Consider the following 23,979-nt stretch of genomic DNA (forward strand, 5'->3'; position numbering starts at 1 on the left):
TTAAGCGCACTTCTTATTGTTAAAAGTGTGCGTGTTGGGCAGAGTGAATCCCCTGCGCACCCAGCACTGTTTTGCTTATGCTTAAATGAACACGTGTTTAAGGAATACAAGGAATTGCATTAAATGTTGTTTATCCATAGGAAAAACGTAGTTACTTATTTCAGTAGCTCTTAAGTGCTTACTTTAAAAACAAAAAAGAAGTTCACTGAACTTGGATATAACTGACCTATTCACCTACATAGCACCTTCCATTGAAGCAGTGTGAACTGCTTTACAAAAGGTCGTACAAAGCATGTACAAATTAATTTCTCCCTAGACAGAAGGGCATTATAGTCCTTAATTTTTTTAAATCTATTATACGTTATTTCTTTATTTATATGTCTTTATTATAGGTATCATGCTAAGATAATAACTATAACTTCACTAGATCCCAAGACACAGTATGCAGCTTTCTCAAAATTCATCCTGTACTTTATACTTTCTTAGAACGTTCTTTTTGGTGCTAGCATTTACTACTTTCCTGCAGGTGAAGAAAAAGAAACACGCACACATACCTTACTACAGGCATGTTAAGGTCAGGTTCATTTCAGTGGGCAAAAGCCTACTTTTCTTCCTTAAACCACTTATTTAGTATTCCAAAATAGCTAAGATGTATAACTAAAATAAAAATCCAAACATGCTTAGGCCACTGGATTTAGGTTTACTGAGAAGCAGCACTTCAATTTCCATAAAGACACAAAACATTCGAAAAATTACTATTTCATAGATGAAGAGGAACTAAGAAAGTTGTTATAGCTCGCCCCTTTAACATGGGGTGGAAAGGGTAAGCTACTGTACAGGTGCTGGCTACCATTACACTTCCAAATCACTTCCCCTTCCCTGAGGGCTGCTTCCTGAAGGCAGAAAAGAGAGAAAATAGAACACTTCCATGAAGACCCACCTTCTTAAAAACTGTCTCATAACATCAGGAGAAAGAACAAATGCAATCACTTAAAAATATCTTTACTAAAGGTTTCACATGTGTTTTTCCCCCCCCTTCAGCTATCAAAGCACAAGTGTATCTCGAATCCCATCACTATTTTGATGCTTGACACTAACCTGCTATGGCAAATAAACAGAAAAAACCTCTGTCATGAATCTTTGGACAAATTACAATTCCATCTTACCCACTGTACCTGTTTTATCACCAATTCCGTATGTGTGAATAGCTCTCTCTTTGCTGTAGCAATGAATGTTATATCTAAAAACTCAACCTCTTAATACCAGCACTACCTAATCTCTTAGAAGTGATACTAAATGAAAATACTAGACATCATTTTAATTAAGGATGAAGAAATTTTTTTGTCTCCCAAGAAGCTGTTAAAATGCTCACAATTATCCAATATGACAAAGAATTATAAGCATCCATGCTTTTAAAAAAGTGTGAACAAAACAATAAAGACCTGCACACAAATCTGAAAACATGGAATGGAAGTCTCTTACCTTATTCAAAGATCATGTTTTTAAGAGCCAGAAACCAGTCTCTTCAGTGATAATCTCAAAAAAATTTATTAATATACTCTGAATTTTAAAAAATTATGGTCATGTGTAATTAAAATATAACAAATAAAGAACACATTTTTTCCCTAGATGTTTGTCCTCTAAGAGAATATTTACATCTACACACAGTTCTGTTTTCTCTCTCACATCCCTCTCCACACACACACACACATATATATTGAGAGCATATGACAAAGTGAGAGAAACACTTGCTCTTTTTACCACTCTCTGTAAACAAAAACAAGACGTAACACCTAGACTCAATAAATAAGTCATAAAAGAATCCTATCTTATTCCTACAGGTCATCCCAAGGGGTTTTAAAGACACCTCCTGCACACAGTCCTTAAAAAGCCTGTGTCCCTCTACTTTTAAAGAAAGGGGCAGCAGGGTGCAGGATAATGGAAAGTAAAAGTCAATACAGTCTTTCCTCATATGACTAATCAGAACCTACTGTAACTTGCATAAGTATTCAAGCAATTAATCAAACCATAATAGCCAAGTTCTGTTTTTCCTCAAGCTTCACATTCCCCTAACACAGGGGAGAGCACTTTTCCTCAAGCTTATTTGGCCAAACTCTCCTGGAATACTACATGTAAAACAGTGTAACGTGAAATAAATTACTCTCAATCCCACCAACTAACCATGTGTTTATATATTATATATTATCAGAAATAAGTCAGGATCTACTTATACTCCCAGCTGAAGTCAGCTGGAATTGTGCCACTGACTTCCATTCACATAGGGCCATGTTAAACATTTCTGGCCAAGACATTGTTTTAATACCTGTGAAACACATTGCACATTTTGATGCCATATGAGGAACAACAGTAATAACAGTAAGTCAGCTTTGCATAGAACTATAATGTATTTAAAATAAATATGTTAAGACCAGCTTGAATAACAGAGGGTGCTGAATACTATTTAGTGCCTTTGACCACCTACAGTATCATACCCAAGATACAATGCTAATTTTAGATTTCTGGATGAATGCCACAATAGCATATGTTATTTTTGCTAAGTTCTGACATGTCCTTCCAATGGCACATCTCTACTTCTAAGGTGGTACTGTAAGGCTATTAAAGCTTCCTGTTACAACTTGGCTCAAAATTGCATACTACTACAAAGTTCTTTCACAAAACTCTTCTTCATATTCTGACTGACTTTACACAATAGAACCTATTAATAAAACCAAAATAAATACCTGGACACAGTATAATTAGAAGAGGTCAGCTGTGGTGTATATTAGCCTTCAGTCCTCCTCTAAAGTCTTTTCTCATCAAAACCCAAAATAACAGTATTTTACATATATGATTGCAACTTTCAGTTCAATGCACAGAAAAATCATTCAGAAATAGCCTTCATTTTCTAGACAGACTATTCCAGGCATCTAGACTATACTGACCACACCTGCCTCTGTCTTACTAACTGGCAAAATAGAATAAAAAGTGTAACATACAAACATAGTAATAAACATATTATTATATTCCACATAATAACGTAGATGTTGAGGACCATGATCATCAAGTCAACTTAGACCTAAAAGTCACTGAGTACAATGGACAATCGAGTTTTACATAAGAGTTTATACTACAGATCTGCTGTTTAGTTTTCCCAAGGAGATATTTTTAACCAAAGTACAGGGTCAGCAAGTTTGGAATGAGCTTTAGCAATTGACCTTTCTGCTCACATGCACATCTTCCCTTACCTGCCACATTTCAACAGGTAGAATGAGACTGCTCTGAGAGCTGTCTTCCATCATGACAGATTTTAACACATCTTTAATCATAGAGATTTAAATGTGAGCATGGTATTTGGCATGCATCCTGAAGCAAACAATAAGATATATCTTCTGCCAAAATCTCCAATGAAGACAATCCCAATAGTTAGGGGGAAATGTCAGCCAGAAACAGTTACATGAAGCATAAAACCCCCCTGAGAAGGAAAAAAAATCTTTATTTATTAAAGACAAATTTTTCATTCTAATACTTCTGATCTGTTTTTGTGGATTTTCTCAGGTATGCTTAATTAAACCCAGTCATCAACACCAACTTTGTTCAAAAGAGCAGTTAATGAATATGGCACAGAAACAGCTTAGCCCTGGAGGAGTCTCTGACATTTGTTCATAGTGAAGGCTGCTCATTAATTGCTCCCTTTGTTCTAAGGTTCTTAATGATATTTTTGACACAACACAAGTCATTGTGACTTACTCCTCACAGCTAGCGACATCTGCACTACGTTAAGTTAATAAAACTACCTTTGAAAGATTTTCAAGGGGATATTTAAAGACACAGGGGAAAAAAGGTCTGGATGTGTGGAATAAAAAAGCTATACTGAAATTCTTACTAATATCTCCAATTACACTTGGTATTACAGATAATTTAAGCAAACATTTTGTGTTCCGTATTTGCCATAATTAATGGAACTCAGGTAGAAGTCCACCATGCTATTCCAACCTATTTGAACTGTGCTCCCACACCAGACTGAGTCATAAGACTTCATAGGTTTTCTGCTGATCATAAGTTCTCAGACAACCGAGAGGATTGGCTTTTTGATTGCTTTAGTAAAAAACATCATGGTTTTTATTTGTTTGTTTGGGTTATTTTGTCAGGGGTTTGGTTTTTGTTTGGGTTTTTTTTGTTTGTTTGTTTTTTTTGTATGTGTTTTTTTTTTTTTTTTTTTTAAAAAAAAAAAAAGGGAAAATAAGGTGGAGAATAAAGAGTCTGGCTCTGGGTTATGAAGGAACCACACTGAACCAAAGATCCCCCTAAGAGAGTTAAACCAGGGCTGTTGTAATTTCAACCTTACTTCTGGAACTCAAAAGAGATAAGCAAAGACATCCATAAATAAAAGCCTGCACTCAGTGTGCACTTTATAAGTTTGAAAAATTAACTTGTTTATCTCCATAACATGTCCATAGTATCATATCATCCATAGTAGAGTTCTACTGCAAAGCACACCATAATTCACAGAAGAAACATGAAGCAAATAACAAACAAGCTGCATGGAAAGTTCATACCTGGAGAACAGCTGAAGGCCCTGTAGATCCACAAACCTTCAGCACACAAATGAAAGAGTGTCCACCCTCAGAGCTGGTGACATTACTCCAGTTATCCTGACCCAGTTTTTCAACTTGAGATTCAGTTTCTGTAATTCATGTTATATAGCAACCCCTTCTGCCTGCCAATTATTTACATTAACATAACCATCAAGTTTCATGCAGTTGTATGTGTGAGAAACAGTATGTTAAGCATTCCATTAGCTAATTGTATACCTCTAAGTACCAAAGTGCCACAGCAGCAAAAGATAATGTTAGCTGGAACCTTGTTTCTAGATGTAGTCCAAAAGGAGTCAGATCCCATAAAGAGCCAAGGCAAGCTGAAGAGCGTAATGCTGTGAGCCCAGGTGGGGTGCCAGGTGTGTAGTGGCAGAGAGAAGGAAGAAAGCCTTCACAATTTTGCAGTTGACCATATCCAGTCTCCTAGCTTCCACAACATTGTTCTCCTATGACACATGAGATCTGCTTTCCTCTGAAGCTTTCCATTCCCACTCATCCAAAACATCCTCTCCCACCTCTTATATCTACCAGCTGTTTCTCCCTTCTTGCCTGCTACCTCCCTCATTATGTTGACTCCTTGAATGAGGCATAAAAAAATAAGCAAATAAAATAAAACCACCATCCCACAGAGTAGCAGCTGCTCTTCTCTATACTGAGCTTCAGGACATGAAACACCAGGACAAAAAACAGCCATGTGGATGCCAGCAGGCTCCTGCCAGCCCAAGCACCCCTGCTTGCCCAGAGTCCAGCAACTGCAGTATACACAGTCCAGGCTATGGGAATGCTGGAAAGGTGACCTATATGTCTTAGATGTGACAGAGGCAACATGACACTCAGCACACCTTCTCATGTCTAATTCAAGGCTGAGCTTGTGCAAGACTTGCTCACAGAAATAATTTTACCTGCTGGGATACCATCTTGGTTGACTTAGTAGAGAAGGAAAGCAGAAAAGAGTAATTCCACCTAGATAAAAAACTCCCAACAGGCTCTCATCCTTGATGGATTAGTTGGAGACAGATCAGCAAACTACACCAGCACTACCATTCAGACCTTTTTATTTATATATGCATGAAAGAATAACTTGAGAATCTGGAGAATCATTTGTTCATTGCCTTTATAAATATATTATCTTTTAGCAGAATGTAGGTGTATCCTGGCCTGCCTTATACCTTAGGTATCGTCCCACACATGACAGATCTAGCAGAATTAAGTCAAGTTATTAAACCATAAAGCCAGGGATATTCTGGTTGTTTAGCTCTTTTTGGCCTTAAAATCTACACAGAGAAAAAAGCAATCCAATGGAGTATAAGAGCTAATTTCTTTAGCATTGCTATACCAAAAGGCAGATAACAAACCCTGTAGAACATTTCTTTCCAAATTTGTTTGGACCATGAAGCAGTGTTAATGTCAGCCTTCAATATTCCAGCCTCTTCGTTACTATTAAACAAACTACGCTTTAAATAAGAACCCTACAAAAAGCGGCATATTACCATATGTGTACCTTTTGATCCCACTTTTGGAACTACAGTTGCAGCCTGAGGGAATAGATGGGGAAATAACCTAAAGAATTTCAAAACTAAAACATAACAACTCTACTGAAATCTTACACAATACAAGGATTTAATCACAGCCTGCAGTAAGAGTGCACAGCAATATATACCATCAAACCATAGGCAAACTATGGAGAAACACTTGTACTTAGAAATTGCTCATCAGCTCTCAGAAAAGCATATCAAAACCTCAAACTTCTGTGCACTTTCTTATTCTTGTAGTCAAATTATCTTGTCCATGTTACTAGTCCATCTAAATTAATATAATCTGATAATTTACCAATTCTGCTGATTCAGTTTCATCTTCTGAATCCAGTCAAATCACATCATGACCTTTGCCTTAAAAACATCTCACTATAGTCATCATGAAGGATTAATTTAAATTACAGTTCTTTTATTGTTTTTTTCACTCTCAAACAAAGTTGCTCCATTCTTTCCTGAAGTCCAGCTTGCCAGAATGTTAAGAAGTTTATGAATTTTAGATACTACACATAATCAATATTTGATGCCAACATTTCTTTGCTCTTCAAAGAGATGAGCTCTTCAGAGCTCAAAATAAAACTATCAACTACCATAACAGTGTCCTGATCTCTATTTCAATTCACTTTGTCTTCTGGCATGGTTTTGTGCACTAACCACTGGACTGAAGCTGATTAAGTTCTTCCCTGCAGAAAGGCTTCTCTGTCTCTCCACTATCGTTTTGTTTGTCTGGGATGCTACAGCAGCATTTTGGCTAAACAAAAGTAACACATGATCTAGCCAGTCCTACTGTTTGACAAACTGGAACAGACTGTAAAAATGCATGTGTGAATCTATGTGCATGTGTGTATAGAGAGATATGCACATGCGCACAGCCCCCCCCCCCCCCCCCCCATAAATAAACAAAACAACAAACAAACAAATAAATAAATGTGGGAACTGGAAGTTAATTTTGACCATGCATACAGTAAACCAGGAAAAGTTTATAAATACTATTTGCAAACATTTCTTAAAAAAAAAAAATTAAATGTATCACAGATACATTTTATAATTAATATAAAGCTTTTAAATTATACATAGGTTTTATTGTCAGGAGGGAACATTACCGTGATCCAGTCATGTAACCAGAACAATTTTGGTCACTAAGCACCACTCAACAATTCCTACACATTAGTTATTCTTTAAATGACCTTTGTCTTTCAACACCTAGATTTAATTCTAATACATTTTTCACACATTACCAAAGTCTCTATCAATGCTCTAGTTTAACTATACAAGTGCCTTGTGCTTGACTTTCTTTGATGTTTCAGAACCTCAAGCAAACCAAACACATTGTCTGCAGGATACAAGCAACTTCTAGTCAGCAGAATCTCTAGAGGAAGGCGTTTCACAAGCGTCTCCAGCTTACTTCACGCCACAGTGCATAAGGCACACGAAATCTCATCATTTCAATGGTTCTGCACAGAATGACTCACGTCCTTCACTTCATGTGCTGAGCTATAGTAGAACTCACTGGGAGTGATCATACCACATAGACAAGTATGGACTTCTCTGTGTGAACTGAGACACCAACTGTAGGGGCCTTAGGGCAGGGATGCTGGATTTCCACTCATTTTTGAACAGCCAAGTCCATCACCATGAAAAGAGATACTGGAAAATTGATGAACAGCTTTTTCTGGGGATGAGCTCCTGGGACCAAAGGATAAGGAGTACAGTTATCACCCTAAATACTGTTTAAATTGTGATAATATCTTGGAAACTATTGCTGCAAAAAGCAGCTAAATGAAACAATATTTCAGAAGAACATACCAATAGCTTATATACCAGTTGCCATCACTAAGGCTGAAAAGATTATCAGCTAGGCCTGCTCATCACTTCCTCCCTGGTTAGCTGCCTACAAGAGCAATCTCAAACTCTTTTCAGTCACAGCATGACATGTAAACCTGAACAATATAATACTAAGTCTTGTTAACTCAAATCCTTATGACTTGGTTATAAAAGTAAGGCTCCCATAAGCACTCCAGTTCACATAAGCCTAATGCTTGTAGGACTAGTTATACAATGATGGAAGTCAACCCAGATGCTATCATAAAGTCAAAAGTTTTTTGTTGTTGTTGTTGTTGTTGTTTTTTCCTCTTAATATTTGGAGGAGCAGGGTCAGATTAAAAGTACCTAAAAGAAAACATGAATGATAGTCAGGAACAGCCAGACAGTTGGGTTTTTTTGAAGATCATGCATCCCAGTTATCAACTATCTATAGATATTAATATACTCGCAGAAATACTGTTCTTCATATGAAGATTAATTTGTAGAAAATATTTGTCTATGTGGAAGCAAGAACATTCAATATTTATTATACATAATTTCTTATAAGGCTTAGAATGTTTTAGTCATCAAAGCAAGAAGGAAATAAGGGACTCAAGTGTGCCAGAAAGCAACGCTTCCCACAATGCAGAAAGTGGCAAGGGGAGACAAGCAGCTGACTCAGCATAAAGTAAACTAGGTCTGCTGGTTGAAAACAAAAATCTCTAGATCCTCAGGTTTTATTTGTAATCGAGTTATTTAGATGTGATCTATGGCAACAGATGAATCTTTGAAGGTGTCAGCAGAGATAGGAACAAGAGTGGTGTCAACCGCACTGCTCAAATCAAATGCCATTTTCAAGATTTCCAGTGTTGGCATTGCTAGCAGTTTGGGGCTTATAAAAACATCAAAGTTGATGATAGCATCAGGAAAAAAAAAATGCTACATCTACAAAAATAATAAACACACCAATTACAAGTCAGGCCTGATTTCTACAAAATAATCACAGTAGAATAAAAAAGATAAGTTAAACACATGAATTGTTCCTTGTACACAAATGGAAATCCCTATTTTGGAAGGGATATAATTCTTATATTTGCTTTTATTAAAGTATTTGCAATATGCCTCTGCAACACACTAGAACTTTTTTTCTTTATCCTTCTTGAAAAAATATCCAACGCAGCATCTCTACAGCTGATGTTGAAGGACAAGCTTTGTCAACAGTCATCCTATAAAAAGATTAACGTGTTTTGCTGAAAGGTAGATAGCCCATTGCAGGCAATGCATCCATATGGGTACTTAAAGGAAAATAACCCATTTGTTCAAGTTACTTTAAGAGCACTTTATGACTTCAGGTTTGAGAGACAAATATAAAGAGTCAAGTCAAATATCAGAATGAGGTGTTTACCTCTAGTTCAAGACTATTTTTCTTTAAACCCTGATACTGATCTTGTTGGCCTTCAGATTAAATAAATTTGAAAAATAATTTTCCCAGCTAGTTACAGATAAGAAAGCAAAACCAGAATTTTCTAATAAAATCTAGTTGCAAACTCACTTATGGAAAGGATACTGAAGGAAGTAAACAAGTCCCTCCACCTAGACCACTAATTTAATTTAGAACAATGGACAACAACTGCAAAAATAACAGTGATTCCTATGTGGAGCCCAGATCTCTCTTTCTGGTGCTGTTGCTAGCTCCCCTTTTTCAGTTACCAGCAGTTAAAGGATGATGCCCAGGCTGCACTGGTTTGTGTTCAATAATGAAGGCCTATCTAATGCTTCAGGTAAGGAGTCTAATACTATGCACTTGGGAAAGCAAAAGTATTAAATTTGAGAATCTTGCAATATTCTTGGGCAATTCAGCTGAGTCTGTAGACTCTGGCCAAGTTTTACCACAGAACTACATTTCTTCAACAAGTCTCCAGGGCCTGCGGTAGCAACATTTTAGGATTCCTACCCACATCCATCAAGGGAAGCCTTTTGCCCCACATCACCAACTTCTTTACCTTTCACAGGTCTCTAGATCTGTATGCATGAACTCACGCTTTTGTCAAATCAATGTAGCTGTTCAGAACAGTTATATCATTTTGTGCTATCAATTCCAACAGCATGTACCAGAATCCATTATCATTTTTCAATAGAGTAAGGTCTGACAGACAAGATCTGGAAGACTGAGCTCCAGTTTTTAACAGGTTATTACCCTGAATTTCCCCACTTCCAGACATACTCAAGGGCAACACAATAAGATGTTTCCTCTCAGGTTTCTCAGTGGATGAGTTTAGGCTGCTGGTGAAGACAGACATACGTCTACACCTCAGTCCATTTGCAAGCCCCAAAAGGGAGCCCATGGCTTCTTACAAAACTAACATAATAAACTATATGAACACACTTCAAACCACTGGGGCAAAAATCCACCAGAGCTCTTCTGGCATTCGTAAATTTCATTGTTGAGGGACTAATCAGAATTTCTATCAGCACACACAATCCTCTTTTCCCCTCCTTCCTCACCTAATAATACTCATTGCATACCTGAAGTTACATGGTGGGACCAGTGCCTAAGGGTGACACCAGTGGCCAAGGGTACTTCAAAGAGAAAAAGTGTTTTCAAGAGGATCTTCCCTAATACTGTTCATGGTGTGGCTCCATGTGAAGAGTTACATTAGTGCAACTAAAAGGACCTCGTAGACAAATGAGTGACATAAAGACATAGGAATTGCCAAGTAGGACACCAAACCACAACATTCCCCAGCTGGCACAGCATTCTGCACCTATATCTGCCTGTCTTCAGGGAACACAGCACCCAGTGGTTTTCAGGTCACAAAGAGAAACTTTTGTCAAAGGACAGGAGTTAAAAGGGAGGTTCTGGGTGACCGTTTTTGAAGTATTTTATCAAGTGAGAGTCAGAAAGTGGCTTTACAGTGTCAGAAACAGGTACAAGAGACAACAATACTACCAACATCACCTTCAGCTATTTCAGTACCGCAGCTAGTTCATAATGCTAATGGTTCAGACTCTTGGCTTACTCTAAGCTGATATGGCTTGAAAGGCACTATCAGGAAACCGTCATTTCTATTCCCTTCCAAAGCTAAATACCATCTTTTGGCTAAACTAAGAGCCCTGTGTTGCAGTACTGGGTAATATATCACCAAATGCTAGTAGCACTTTAGAGTACTTACTCTCTCCTAGACATTCTTACCAAGTATTTCAATATCATTGCTTAGGTTTAAAGAGGCGCAAGGAAAAGCATGCACTGGAGCAAGAGAAGCTAGATAAAAATTACAATACACATGTGCTGGTTTTCACGATAAAATATAATAAAACAACCATATAACCTTAGTGCAAGTTTGGAATAAGAAAGGAAAGAGAAGAAGCTATCAACAACTGAACCACAATAAAGGAACATACCAGCCCACTAACCATGGACACTCCCTTTTCACAGTCTCCAACTTTGACTCTGTCTTAGTAAAGGAAACCTAAAATTTTGCTATACTTTGAAAGAAACAAGGCAATACACACAACCATTCCTCCTGTAACTGGCAATTTTCCTCCAGTACTCAGAAATTTCAGTTCTATCGGACAAGGTCAACTGAAAGGGGTTCACCCCATGTATCTTCTCCCATACCAAATCCATTTCAGCAGTGCTCCTAGGGTACACTTCTTAACTAGAGGGAATTGCCAGTGCAAACGTTAGTGGGCTTCCTTTGAAACCAGGTCACTGAGATGATCCAGATTATGAAAAACACACACACAAAAAAAAGGCAGCAGGAATTTCTGGAGGGACTTTATGCCGGAGAAAACACAGCACAGAACAATAGCCTAAACATTTTTAAAACCACAACACAAATATTCATTCACATACCTTTGTCCGTAGAGTTCACCAGCAATAAATATAAACAAAGTAGCTGTGGGTCAGAAGGACAAGGCACAAAATTATTATAGTACTCTCTCTCTAGCTACAGAAGCCTTAGAGTTAACTTACATTAAGCATTCTTAAGGCCTCAGTGCAGACTTCATACCAATCCCACCTTTCTGCTACTATCACTGATGAATATCAGCTCCTCTGTGAAGTTGCTCAACTTTCCAGTATACACTGGGATACAAGCATGGATTTCTTCCTAAAAGGTCCCCAAACAGAGATTCACTTTATTAATATATTTATACAAAAATAATGAGTATGGAGATAAAGAGCTGATTTACACAGCAGACAATTGGATTGCATCAGCATACCGTAGGTGAGACACAACTGAGACTAGATGCATGAATAAATCCACTAAATGGCAAGATATTTACAAGCTTTATACTTTGGAATATACATTCTAGCAAAAAATGAAGAACAATACACTAATTAGACTGCAGTTTTGGGGTCAGTGACTTGGTTTGCATTTGCTACCTTCTTGAGAAATGTTATGTAAATGTGCTATACTTACACTCAACATGGCAAATTTCTTAAACAAATAGTTGGACACGTTTATGAAGCAAGCTAAAAGAAAATCCCCAGCCTTCTTTAGAAACAATTTGCTCTTTCAACAACAACAGATTTAACAGCAAACTGTACCTCAATTGCACAGTTCCAGCTGTGACATTCCCCAGGTTTCTGTTAAGAATCGTAGATAGCAGACTGCCACCTGCCTTTCACAGGTCACAGCTGCAATGCCGCAGCCTGGAAATTAAAAGTAGCCTACCGAGAATAGTTGACAAACACATCTCCAAAGGGTCAGTCAGAAGAACGTTTATAGTGTTTGACAAAAACAACTCCTCCTTTTGAATGAGTTGCAGCTTTTCGAAAAACATTTGGAGAGAGCAAATGTATAGTCTGTAACTTAAAACTGTTTCCGATGAGGAACGTATACACATGCTGAAGAGGCTAAAAGGATGATAATGAAAAGAAATTGACTGATTAACAGTAATTTGGAGAACTCGGCACTGACAAGAACTCCCATTAAACATTTCCATAAAGTGATGTTACAGAAAATGAGAAGTTCCTTGGTGCTGTTTCCTATAATTAAGACAGCAGCAATAACAATTTGTCTCAGGAGCTGTAGTAACTTTAGAACATATATTACCAAACATCAAGATCATAGCAAAATTTTATAAACCAGATGTTAAATCTAAAGCTAAATTATATATCATTGATATTCAGAAGTCAGTCATAGCAACATATTAACTAATTACTAGATACTGCTTTATGTTAACGGTATTGGATTACACACCCCCTCCCTCCCGCTATCAACCGATAGTGCTGGTAGTACACACCTACTATCAACTGATAGTACTATCAACTATCCACTTACGTGTCCTACAGCATAGAAATAACCCACAGCCAACACTCTGAGTGATACAGCCCTTGCAGACCAGAGTGCAGAAAGGGGTCTGTTCCTGCCCATCCCTCGAGCTCAGCTGCTCCCATGGCTTAATTCCTTCACACAACCTCTAACACATAAACTGAAGTTCACAGGAGGCTCATGTTGTATTTCTGCAGTTTATGGCTTGTAACATACAGTTTACTCACTGGAAAGTAATGAATTTCATTCAGTGAAAATCCTGTATTTGTATAAGACTACATCACCAGAAGTTAGAATCCATGTGGTTTCCCCAAGTAACTGGGAAAAAAAACATACACACACACACACACACAAAAAAAACCCCAAACTAAAACAAAAAACCCACCTCACACAAAAAACACACCAACACCACACTTTTTGTTCTGAAAACAGCAAAAAATACATAATTACCACCCCTTGCATCTCTGCCCAACAGGAAATGAGTACAAAAAAAACCTGATATAACCAAAGTTTATGGTTCATTACAAAGTGCATGAGCACTCCTACTACCTGGAAGTATTTTAAGAAAACAGCACTAGTTAAACATTAAAAGAAATAAGACACTACAGATATTAACGCCTTCAGCTTTCTCAATCAAAACAAAAGTTACAACATCCTAAGGAACAAGTAGTACAACTTAAAAACAAGTGTTTACATTACTTAGTTCAAAACAACCTCTCAAACAGGAAAGTAAACTGCCACCCTCCAGAGCAAAGTCTCAGATCTCAGCAGGACTCCTCACAGCTGTTCAGCATTAAAATGAGAAAATGAGATGAATCCATTAGTAAATGTAATAAAGTTAGATTATCAGTACCTGCTGGAGAAGAAGGTGGAAACACAGCACAAAATACAGAAGTCTAACAAACTCTCTCACTAGACAGAGCACTGTACCTGAGGCCATACCTCAGCCTTTTGAGACACTTTTGTTTGACATCATATATATGACATCACCAAGTTCAACAATCCTTAGTAAGTCTAACTTTGCCAGACTGAGTCAGTGTTACTCACATAACAACCAGAAGACACTGAAACTGCTACAACTAAGATTTGAGTGCAATTTCAATTATTTTTAAAATATCTATTTTTATAGCGCTCTATCTGGGCTAGCAGCATACCTGCCTTTCACACAAAAATTCAAACTAAGAGCAGTTAGCTTTCAGAAAATACGGTCTTCAAATAAGCTACCTTAGGTCTGCTGGAGCACGCTATTACAATAACTTTAACAACAGGTTTCAGTTTCAGGATGTTTTTCTCAGCTGTAATCTTGCAAATTCTAACCATCTTCCCAAGAGTGCGTGTGCATGCATGCACCGACCTCTCCTGCCAATAGTCAGGTTTGCTGAAGGAATGGATAGCACTGAAAGCTCCCCCTATCCCTGCTGCCCCTCAGGAATAATCCTGGGTAGATAATCGTTCTGTAAATCTAACATGCATACTTAGCATTTTGAGTGACACAACAAACCCTAATAGTTGTCATTAATCTGGTAAGCAATCCTCACAAAACGATGGATTAATACAACAGACCAAGGTATTTCCTTCTGCGTCGTTGCAGAACAGTAACTCAAAGTCAGCTCTTCAGAAAATGACAAAATACGGTTACACTAGAGACCGAAGCCAGTCCAGTTAAGTAACAGCGCCAAGAAACACACACTTGTACTACAAGAACATCCCACCGAATCTTCCACGTTCCTCAGACAACTGCCGGTGCCCTCCACGCCGCTTCTCGTTTGCTCGTACCAGAAGAAGCCGCGGAGCAAACTTCACTTGCCGAAGTGTAACAAAACCCCACAAAAACGTTTCGGAGCCACCGGCTGCTCTCCCCGCAGCCGGGGCTCAGAGACCGCAACACACCTTGTGCTCCTGGGCGAGAAAACCCTCCCGCGAGTGCGGGGGCTTCCGCTGCGCGGAGCGCCGGAGGGAACAGTTTGGGTTTCAGCCCCGTTGGAGATACGGCTGCCTGCCTGGATGGATTTTCTTTTCCCGAACAAACAGCGCTGTCTTCGGGCAGAACGACCGCCCATTTGAAAGGCTCGGTGGACTTTCGGGGGTGGAGCCAGGCAATGCCCGAGCCGGGTTCCTGCCGCCGGCCACACTCCCCGTCACCGGTCCCCAGCAGCAGCGCCGCTCCGCTTCGCTCCCAGCTCCCCCTGCCGGCACCCTGCCGCTGCGGCGGCCGGGACCCCGGCCAGCCTCGTCGCCCCCCTGGACACCCCGGCAGAGCCGGGAGTGCAGCCCCTTGGAGCCCCCGGGAGGCGGCCCTGGGGACGGAGGAAGCGGCCAGGGACGCGCTATCCCCGTGCCACTCCAGCAGCCCCGCCGCTCTCAGCCCGATCACCGCGAGGTGGGGAGAGGGACCGAGAGGGGGTTACCTGGAGGCGCCGTAGGGCTGCACGGCGCAGGCGGGCGCCGCCGCCGCGCTGATGCCCCGCTCCCCGGCGCGGCGCTGCCGCCTCACGCCGCCATGGTCGGAGTCTCGCCCCGCGCAGCACCGCTGAGCCGCCCGCGCTCCGATCGCTCCCACCAAGTTTGCGGCGAGGCAGCCGCACGCCTCGCCCCCCGCGCCCGCCCGCCCGCCGGACCCAGCGCCCCGCCGCGGGGGCGGAGCAGCGGCAGCCGAGGCGGCTGCGGCGGCCGCCCGTCAGTCCCCGGCGATGCGCGGGTCGCCGCGCAACCCGCAGCCGACTCTGCCCCGGGCTAGGGTGATCTCGCATTCCCCCTTCCCCCGCGCTCCCCCCTCCGGGCCAGCCGAGAAGTTGCAACTGGTTGAGATGTTTGTGATTGGGTTTTTGTTTGTTTTAATTTTATTGCTTTTATCTATTTTCCCTTTACTTACCGCAGCCCAAAAAGCATGACCGGAGGCTTCTCCTCGCGATCGTTTCTGAGCCAGCGCCACTACAACTAAGCACAACAAATGCTGGCGAGCTGCGACAGCGAGAAGGGAGGAGGGACTGAGGCAGCGGGCGAGGGGTAGCTCGGCGGATGCCGGGGTCCGCAGAGGCTCCCGCGGGACGGGAGGGCGCGGCGCTCCTGAACAGTGCCCGAGGCTCCGCGTCTCCCCGCTGAGTGGGTCAGGGGAGGCGGCGCCGAAGCCGGGGCGCAGCAGGTACAGGAGGCGAAGGAGAGCCCGGCGTCAGAGGCTGCCCCGGAGCGGGAGGGACACGAGAGCTTGTACCGCTTGTACCGAGGCTGCGCGCCGCAGGCTCCCCGCTCCCGCCGGCGGCTCCTTGCTCCCCCACACACGCCGCCCGCCGGGAGCCGGCAAGCCAAAGCCAACGTCCTGCCCCCGGGCAGCCGCGCAGGCAACGGGAGCCGCGCATTGTCCCGTCCCGCTGCGCGGGTGCGTGTCCGGCCCCCGCGCTACTCTCCGCTGCGCGTCTCAGCGCAAGCGGGCGGGGGAGCGCTGCGCTGACATTTTTGCCACCACGTAAAAGCCTGCGGCGAGTCCCTCTCCGCCCCCTCCCCTCCCTCTACAGCACGGATCGACGTGTCAGCCCTGAAACTTCATCTGTGGGCCCTGGGAGAGTTCCCTGTAAAGGTCCCGTGGCGTGAGCGGAGCAGTGAGACGTGGCATTGCGGGGCGGGCGGCCGAGGAGCCCAAGTGTGTTTCCCCAGGTACGTACGTTTGCATTTCCGCGCTCACCGTATTTTCGACGCATGCTTTTGTGCTTAGCCAACCCATCTGTATTAAAACAGAAGGTTAGTTTTGTTCGTACATGTATTTAAATGAATTCCATCAAAGTTTGTTTGTTTGTTTGTTTTTCTTTCATGGCAGCATTTGCACATTTCAACTACAAACCGCAGCAGAAACTGATTTGTGTTGTTTGCAGAAAGGCTTCCATTTAGAGCACTAAAAGCACTGAGAGTTTATTAAAACAAACAAAACCATGGAATTGATCCATGCTGGAGTAATCCTATAAAAATATACTTAATTAAAACAGCTAGAATCAAAACTTATCTGCAAGCCAAAATGTTGCAAATCCAAATGGCCTGAAACACCCAGCTCAAGGAAGAATGTAACTTTGGCTACATTATTAAAAAAAAAAAAAACAACAAAACAAAACAAAACAAAAAAAAACCTTGTTCAAGGAGAAACATTAACGAAAGTTTGGAACTATCGTTAAAAATGAAGGTCTGGAATCTAGAACATTCTTTCTCGTTGCTGAAGGCCAAACATTTTTTTCATTACAGTCATGTAACCCTGACAGTCAAGGATGTTTCCTTATTTATAACAATATAGTTTTGTAAAACACCGATTTAATTTATGTAGGATCACTTTCCTGTGAAATTTCCTAATCTCCAGAAAATACTTGTGTAGAAAATAAGAGTGCAATTTACACCTCAAAGTTGCCATCAAAGTAACTGCAGATATAGGACGATTCACATATATAGCCCCTTAACTTATCTGAAGTGTTTTTAAGATGTATCTGTGCACATCAGCAAGTCCCATGCTTTGTATTGCAATAACTGTAGCCTTTTCTTTTTAAAGAGGAGATATACTTATTTTTCCAACTGCTGGGCAAAACAAAACTAAACCAAAAAACCATAAATACTTTAACTGTGAAAAGTAAGCAATGTATATGCAAAGCTGACTTCAAAACATCAAAATTTTAGCAACTAGAGTGATGTATGTTGTAGCCCCTAACAATTCCTCTGCAGTTTGGCCATAAAACAATGGGCACATTACATACATACATACATACATACATAAGGACTTTTTATAGCTTTCTACAATACTGGATTAATGATTTACAGATTTACAGTATCTCCTAAGGAGAACTCCACTGAGATCACACTTTCTCTTTATCATCCCCAGAAGTTTTTAGTCATGTACTTTATAACTACCAATCTGTCACAGAAGAACACTAATCATGTCAATGATTAATTCTATTTTATTTTATTTTGAGAAGCTAGTGGGCAAAGGTGTATTAAACCGGCCGTGAGATTAACCATGTTTGAAATAAAACTACAAAATGTAACTTTATTTAATGTTATATGTTACTCTGCACTATGTCTAAATGCAGAGTTAAATTGGATTAGTTGAGTGAGATAAGGAATTTTAGGCAAAGCAATAGCCAGATATACTCTTTCAAGTAGGGGCCGAGGGTTCTGGGGGTCTGTACAGGCACCTTGCACAGTGGTGTCTCAATCTCAGGCTAAGCTTCTATGTGTTACTATAACCAAAATAAATAAGGATATCCTAAAATAATCTAGGAGCATTATGCTGAGGATAGGGGAGAAAGAAGCAGGAGAAGGTCTGCAATGTGATTTAAAGCAGGAAAAAAGCCCTCAGAGTATCCAGTGACAGTTCTACCCAGCCATCCTTCCAGTAGGGACCTACTCCTCCTCTGCCCCGTATTTTCCTGTTATTATGTTTCTCACTGTTACAAATTCTTGATCCCTGCTTCCAACAAACTAGAGCCTAGCATGTTATGGGTTGGCAGCATGTGGAAGCAGTAAGGTACTGCAATTGGAAGAGGAAAGCTGCACAGCACCTTCAGGCTTTCGGCCAGTTTGGTGGGAAGCCAGATTTCGGCTCCTCCCTGTGGTGGCAGGATATAAGAAGTGTTAGAAAGCAGGGAAGGGGGTAGATTTCCATCTGTTTAGGTAGGAAAGCCGTGGAGTAAGGGAAAGCCTGTCTTCACATTACCCGTCAAAAGCACCTTGAATAGTATGTCTGTCTTTCATCATTTAGAAAAACAAAGTTAGGTACCATACTGGCAAAGTTTAATTTAGGTAAAAAATAAAAAGAAAGGGACAAAAAAAAGGAGAGAGGTGTTAGCTTCAGTAAAACCAAGTCTAAAGCTATGCTTCTGTCATAGGGAAAAGACCTCACTTGCTTTACAATGACGGAGTTCAAAGGCTTTATTTTAATTGTATTTTGCTTTTTTCACTCAATTGAAAACATTATTTATTTTTGTTTAATTCATGAGAAACATGCAGAGAAAAGCTTTAAAATCTCACATTTAATTGCCTGCTTTTGTTTTTTCAACCATATCATCTATTACTCAGGAGAAGCTCTGCCTATGAGAGCTTTCCAGAGTAGACCAGCCAGGAGCATGGTGCATGTGAACATGCTCCCTTTCCTTAACCAGTGCGAAAGAGCTGAGAGTTTGTGCAGTCTGGTATCTTGAGTCCACCTTGCTTATATGACCTTGCTGAGAGATCTGTTCATCAGGTCTACATTGCTGTTCCTTCCTTTTTTTCCCATTGAGACTCAGGAATGTATTTGGTCTGCTGTACTTGAGTTGTATGAGTCCTGTGCATTTCCACCTGCATTGAGCAAAGTCATCTTCCAAGGCTGGATCATCACGAGTCTTCCATATTTGAGTGTCATCCTCAGATGGTTCTGGTAGGGGAGTATACCCTTAAAAAACAGGATATGCAAAGCTGTAGCTGTCTGTGCCCAGTAGTGCCTATCCCAGTAGCAGCCGCAAGACAAGTTCAAACTGAACAAAATTTTAATTGTCTTAGCAAAAGACACCATTGCAATACTTGCTTTAAATCACAGGGAAATAAATGTCAGAGTTACAAACTCCCTCCTGTTTTCTGTCAAATTATTGTCTCATGCTATGTGCTGTATTTAAAGGTTACGCTGACTAGTATCTGTAATATCTATGAATTAGGAACAGCAAAATGAGTTTCTAAATTACTTGGCTTTTGAGAGCTACATGTTCTCCTGATGAGTTTCTATTTCCCATTTATGATCTAAAGAGAGAATAAAGTAGTATCTCTCATAGTATTTGTATGATTTAGACTTTTTATAAACAAAATGTTTTATGAATGCTTAGGTGATATTTTCAACACAACTATATTATACATGTAAATGTGCACTTGCATTTATAAATGTATGAGCTGATTTTTAGTGATTGCCTCTTTCTTTTCATTACAGTCTCTGACAGATAAGGCAGTTAAAGAAGTTGTTATATGACAGCCTTAAATAAGGGCCGTCTAAATTCAAGTCCATAAAAGCAGTCAGATATTTGGTGAAAATGATGAATTTTGGGGTACTGATTCATGTGATCTGAAAAAGCCATCCATTTCCTGATTCACCTTCATATCTCCTCCACAAAATAAAGGAATATTTTACAATTAATACCTGCAGTCAAAAAATTTTTATGTGTGTGTTTTCCTGTCTTTCAGCCACTTCTATGAATTGATACTTTCAAAGTGAAGAGGAAGATAGGAGTGAGAATGAAGAAAGCCTTGAAGAAATCCAGTCCAAAAGCTTGAGGAGTAGAAATAATAGGAAATGTTAATAATTCCTGTCTATTAAATAGGTCAGAATTTGGACTGAAATTATGAAAAGTTACAAATCTAAGACTAGTTCTATTATATTTGTATCTCTTTTCACAGATTTTTAAAGTAATACGTAATAAAAATATTAGCACATTTTTTCCCTCTACTTTAGATGATAATATATTCTGCTTCTTTACACAACTTCCCTATATAGACTAATTTAAGTTTTAATATTTTTGGTTTTTAGCCCCAAGACACCTCCTTAAATAAACCAGGGTATGAATCAGCAATTCATTAGTTGCTTCTCTCTGTTTACAGGTCCATACTCACTATATTGGATTATTGTGTTACTACCTCACCAAGCCATACAAGTGGGAATTGGATAAAGAGTAGATATATATGACCTTATCACTGCCAAATGATCTGAAGCACAGGATGTAGAGCTTATCTGGACCTCAGGCTTTTGTGCTGGCCTTTTCGGGGCCATATGTGTAGAGACGATACTTGGCATAACTCCTGCCTTCACAGAATTAGACCATCACCATTTTTGGAAGAAAAAATGCATGTAAATTGAATAGAAATTAACTAAAAAAGACTAAACAGAAAAGAGTTTTCCTACAAAGAGTCTCACTGACTGTCTTTAATGGGAGTTCATTTACCCTTTTATTTAAAAGGACCGAGCTTATTTGTCTGACCAGTATATCACTCTCTGCCCTTTCACTAAGTACTTGTCAAGAGGGTTTATGTAGAAAGTAAGACAGTCAGGAGCTTAACAAGTTGCACGACGTATTATAATTGATTTTTCCAGCCATACATTCCCTATCAGATCAGTAGTAGCAATGAAAGTTACAAGTCCAATTCAAGTGATATTTTCCTCACTTGCTCCTACACTCTGTTCACTTGCCTGTTAGGAAAAAACTAGCTGGTGTTATTTACAGCCAGCCTTTTTAGTCTGGAATTGTTAAAAACCAAAATGCCTAACAACTTGAAAGTAGCTATAGAAGTAATACTAGGCAAAGACAAAAGAGAAAATAAATTAAGAATAATGAGTGTTTATCACTGAGAAACGAAAAACAAACCAACAAGACAACCTTCTGAATTTATTAACCTTGCTGATTTTACTTGGATACTAAAGCGCCCCCTTTGCAGTCTGATATTCTGTCCCATTACTAGTCTGACTCAGACTAGAGCAATAGGAGTGTGAGGATGTATCTACATCTTCCTAGACTTGAAAGGAAGCCCAGCGCACAGCCCTGCAAAGTTTTGTTGCATCTGGCTTGGTACTTGTGGATTGAGCAGCTCTCTTCTGCCTGTCTCTGTTCAAGGTCAAACATGTAAGTGTTAAATACACATGAGGGAGATTCCCCTACCACGTGTCATTTACAAGAGCAGATGCTGTGAATTAGGGGCAGTGCATATTTGTCTCGCATCATGCTGTTGTTAATACCTCTGATTGTATCTGATCACTGTCCTAAATCTCCCCCATACGGTACACAAGTGTAAATTTTTTTTTTGTTTTTCAAATGTCACCTATAAGCAGCACCAAAAATCCATGCAAAATCTGTGTTGAGCTGAACTCTCTGCAGTTACACCTTTAGCCTTCATGCAGTGCTCTGTCCAAAAGAAGCTCAAACCAAAGGATCCCACCGTTTTCCAAACTACTGTGAACTTTGCTGGCAAAGTATAGTGCATCTCTTTATTGCAGGGAGTCGATTTAAAAGTATACAGCTATTTTCTACTATAAGTTGGTTTTTTTCATTCAAATATGCATAAATCAGCCTGCATCATGACTTTGTCAGTTCAGGGTATAAGGAAGATGACATTCCTTGATGAGCAAATGTAGGAAGCGGTAGCATTACAGGAAAATAGAATTAATATGCACTTGGTGATCCTAATTCTAGTACTATCTAACATTTGAGTGTTTGTCTTATTGCCCTTAGCATTCTGCGAATGTCAGATGTTTGGTGTAAGTTCAGGCATTAGGTTTGTATCCCTCTTACAGCTTTCCATAGCCTGAAATGGTTGTAATTATTGAAAGTATTTTGATCAGAAGTATTGTATTAAAAATATTTTTAATTGGTTTTCTTTGTATTGTACTTAATAAAAACTGCTTACTTAAAATATTGCGGGTAAATTATTTCTAGGTTTGGCTGGGCACATGAAATCATGTAAGAGATTTTGCTGAAGAACAGAACACTTAGCCTGAGTCTGTTACAAGAAGCCAAAATTTGATTTTCCAAACCTGAAGGTTCAGAAAATAAGCCTCATTCTAAAATACTTAGCAGGAGAGAAGAGGTGCAAACATACTATCGAAGAAGCTACTTTTTTGTAGTTAGACCTAGTTACTGTGTAATAAGGCTTAGGTGTTCATAAAAGAGATCAGATTAGGAAGAAAACAGAAAACAATGTTTTAACCTTGTAAGTCGGTCCACCATCCTGCTCTAAATGCCACCAGAAGATATCAAAAGGAGACTGAGACTGTAATGTCACAGTATCACAGTATCACAGTATGTTTGGGATTGGAAGGGACCTCAAAAGATCATCTAGTCCAATCCCCCTGCTGGAGCAGGAACGCCTAGGTGAGGTTGCACAGGAACATGTCCAGGTGGGTCTTGAATGTCTCCAGAGAAGGAGACTCCACAACCCCCCTGGGCAGCCTGTTCCAGTGCTCTGTCACCCTTACTGAGAAGAAGTTTTTTCTCAAATTTAAGTGGAACCTCTTGTGTTCCAGCTTGATCCCATTGCCCCTTGTCCTATCATTGTTTGCCAACGAGAAGAGCCTGGCTCCATCCTCATGGCACTCACCCTTTATATATTTATAAACATTAATAAGGTCACCCCTCAGTCTCCTCTTCTCCAAACTAAAGAGACCCAGCTCCCTCAGCCTTTCCTCATAAGGGAGGTGCTCCACTCCCTTAATCATCTTGGTTGCCCTGCGCTGGACCCTCTCCAGCAGTTCCTTGTCCTTCTTGAACTGAGGGGCCCAGAACTGGACACAATATTCCAGATGGGGTCTCACCAGGGCAGAGTAGAGGGGAAGGAGGACCTCTCTCGATCTACTAATCACTCCCCTTCTAATACATCCCAGGATGCCATTGGCCTTCCTGGCCACAAGGGCACAGTGCTGGCTCATGGTCATCCTGTTGTCCACCAGGATCCCCAGGTCCCTTTCCCCTACACTGCTCTCTAATATGTAATTTCCCAACCGATACTGGAACCTGGGGTTGTTCCTGCCCAGATGCAGGACTCTACACTTTTCCTTGTTAAATTTCATTAGGTTATTCCCCGCCCAACTCTCCAGCCTGTCTAGGTCTCGCTGGATGGCAGCACAGCCTTCTGGTGTGTCAGCCACTCCTCCCAGCTTAGTGTCATCAGCAAACTTGCTGATAGTACACTCTATTCCTTCGTCTAAGTCGTTAATGAATATATTGAATAATACTGGCCCCAGTACTGACCCCTGAGGCACTCCACTAGATACTGGTCTCCAACTAGACT

The 23,979-nt window shown here is 40.4% G+C and overlaps 1 protein-coding gene across 1 annotated transcript in view; it reads right to left on the bottom strand.

Annotated features, from left to right (window-relative positions):
* The window catches only part of SEMA5A (semaphorin 5A), a gene marked incomplete at both ends in the record, with an annotated part of 321,097 nt that extends 305,138 nt beyond the window's left edge, over positions 1-15,959 (bottom strand). Inside the window, 3 exon segments of the mRNA XM_080340350.1 lie at positions 15,618-15,653; positions 15,656-15,886; positions 15,888-15,959. Of these exon segments, the coding sequence (XP_080196476.1) occupies positions 15,618-15,653; positions 15,656-15,886; positions 15,888-15,959 (339 nt within the window).
* Positions 15,960-23,979: the final 8,020 nt, after the last annotated feature.

This window comes from Nesoenas mayeri, assembly GCF_963082525.1.
Source record: "Nesoenas mayeri genome assembly, chromosome: 2".
NCBI lineage: Eukaryota > Metazoa > Chordata > Aves > Columbiformes > Columbidae > Nesoenas > Nesoenas mayeri.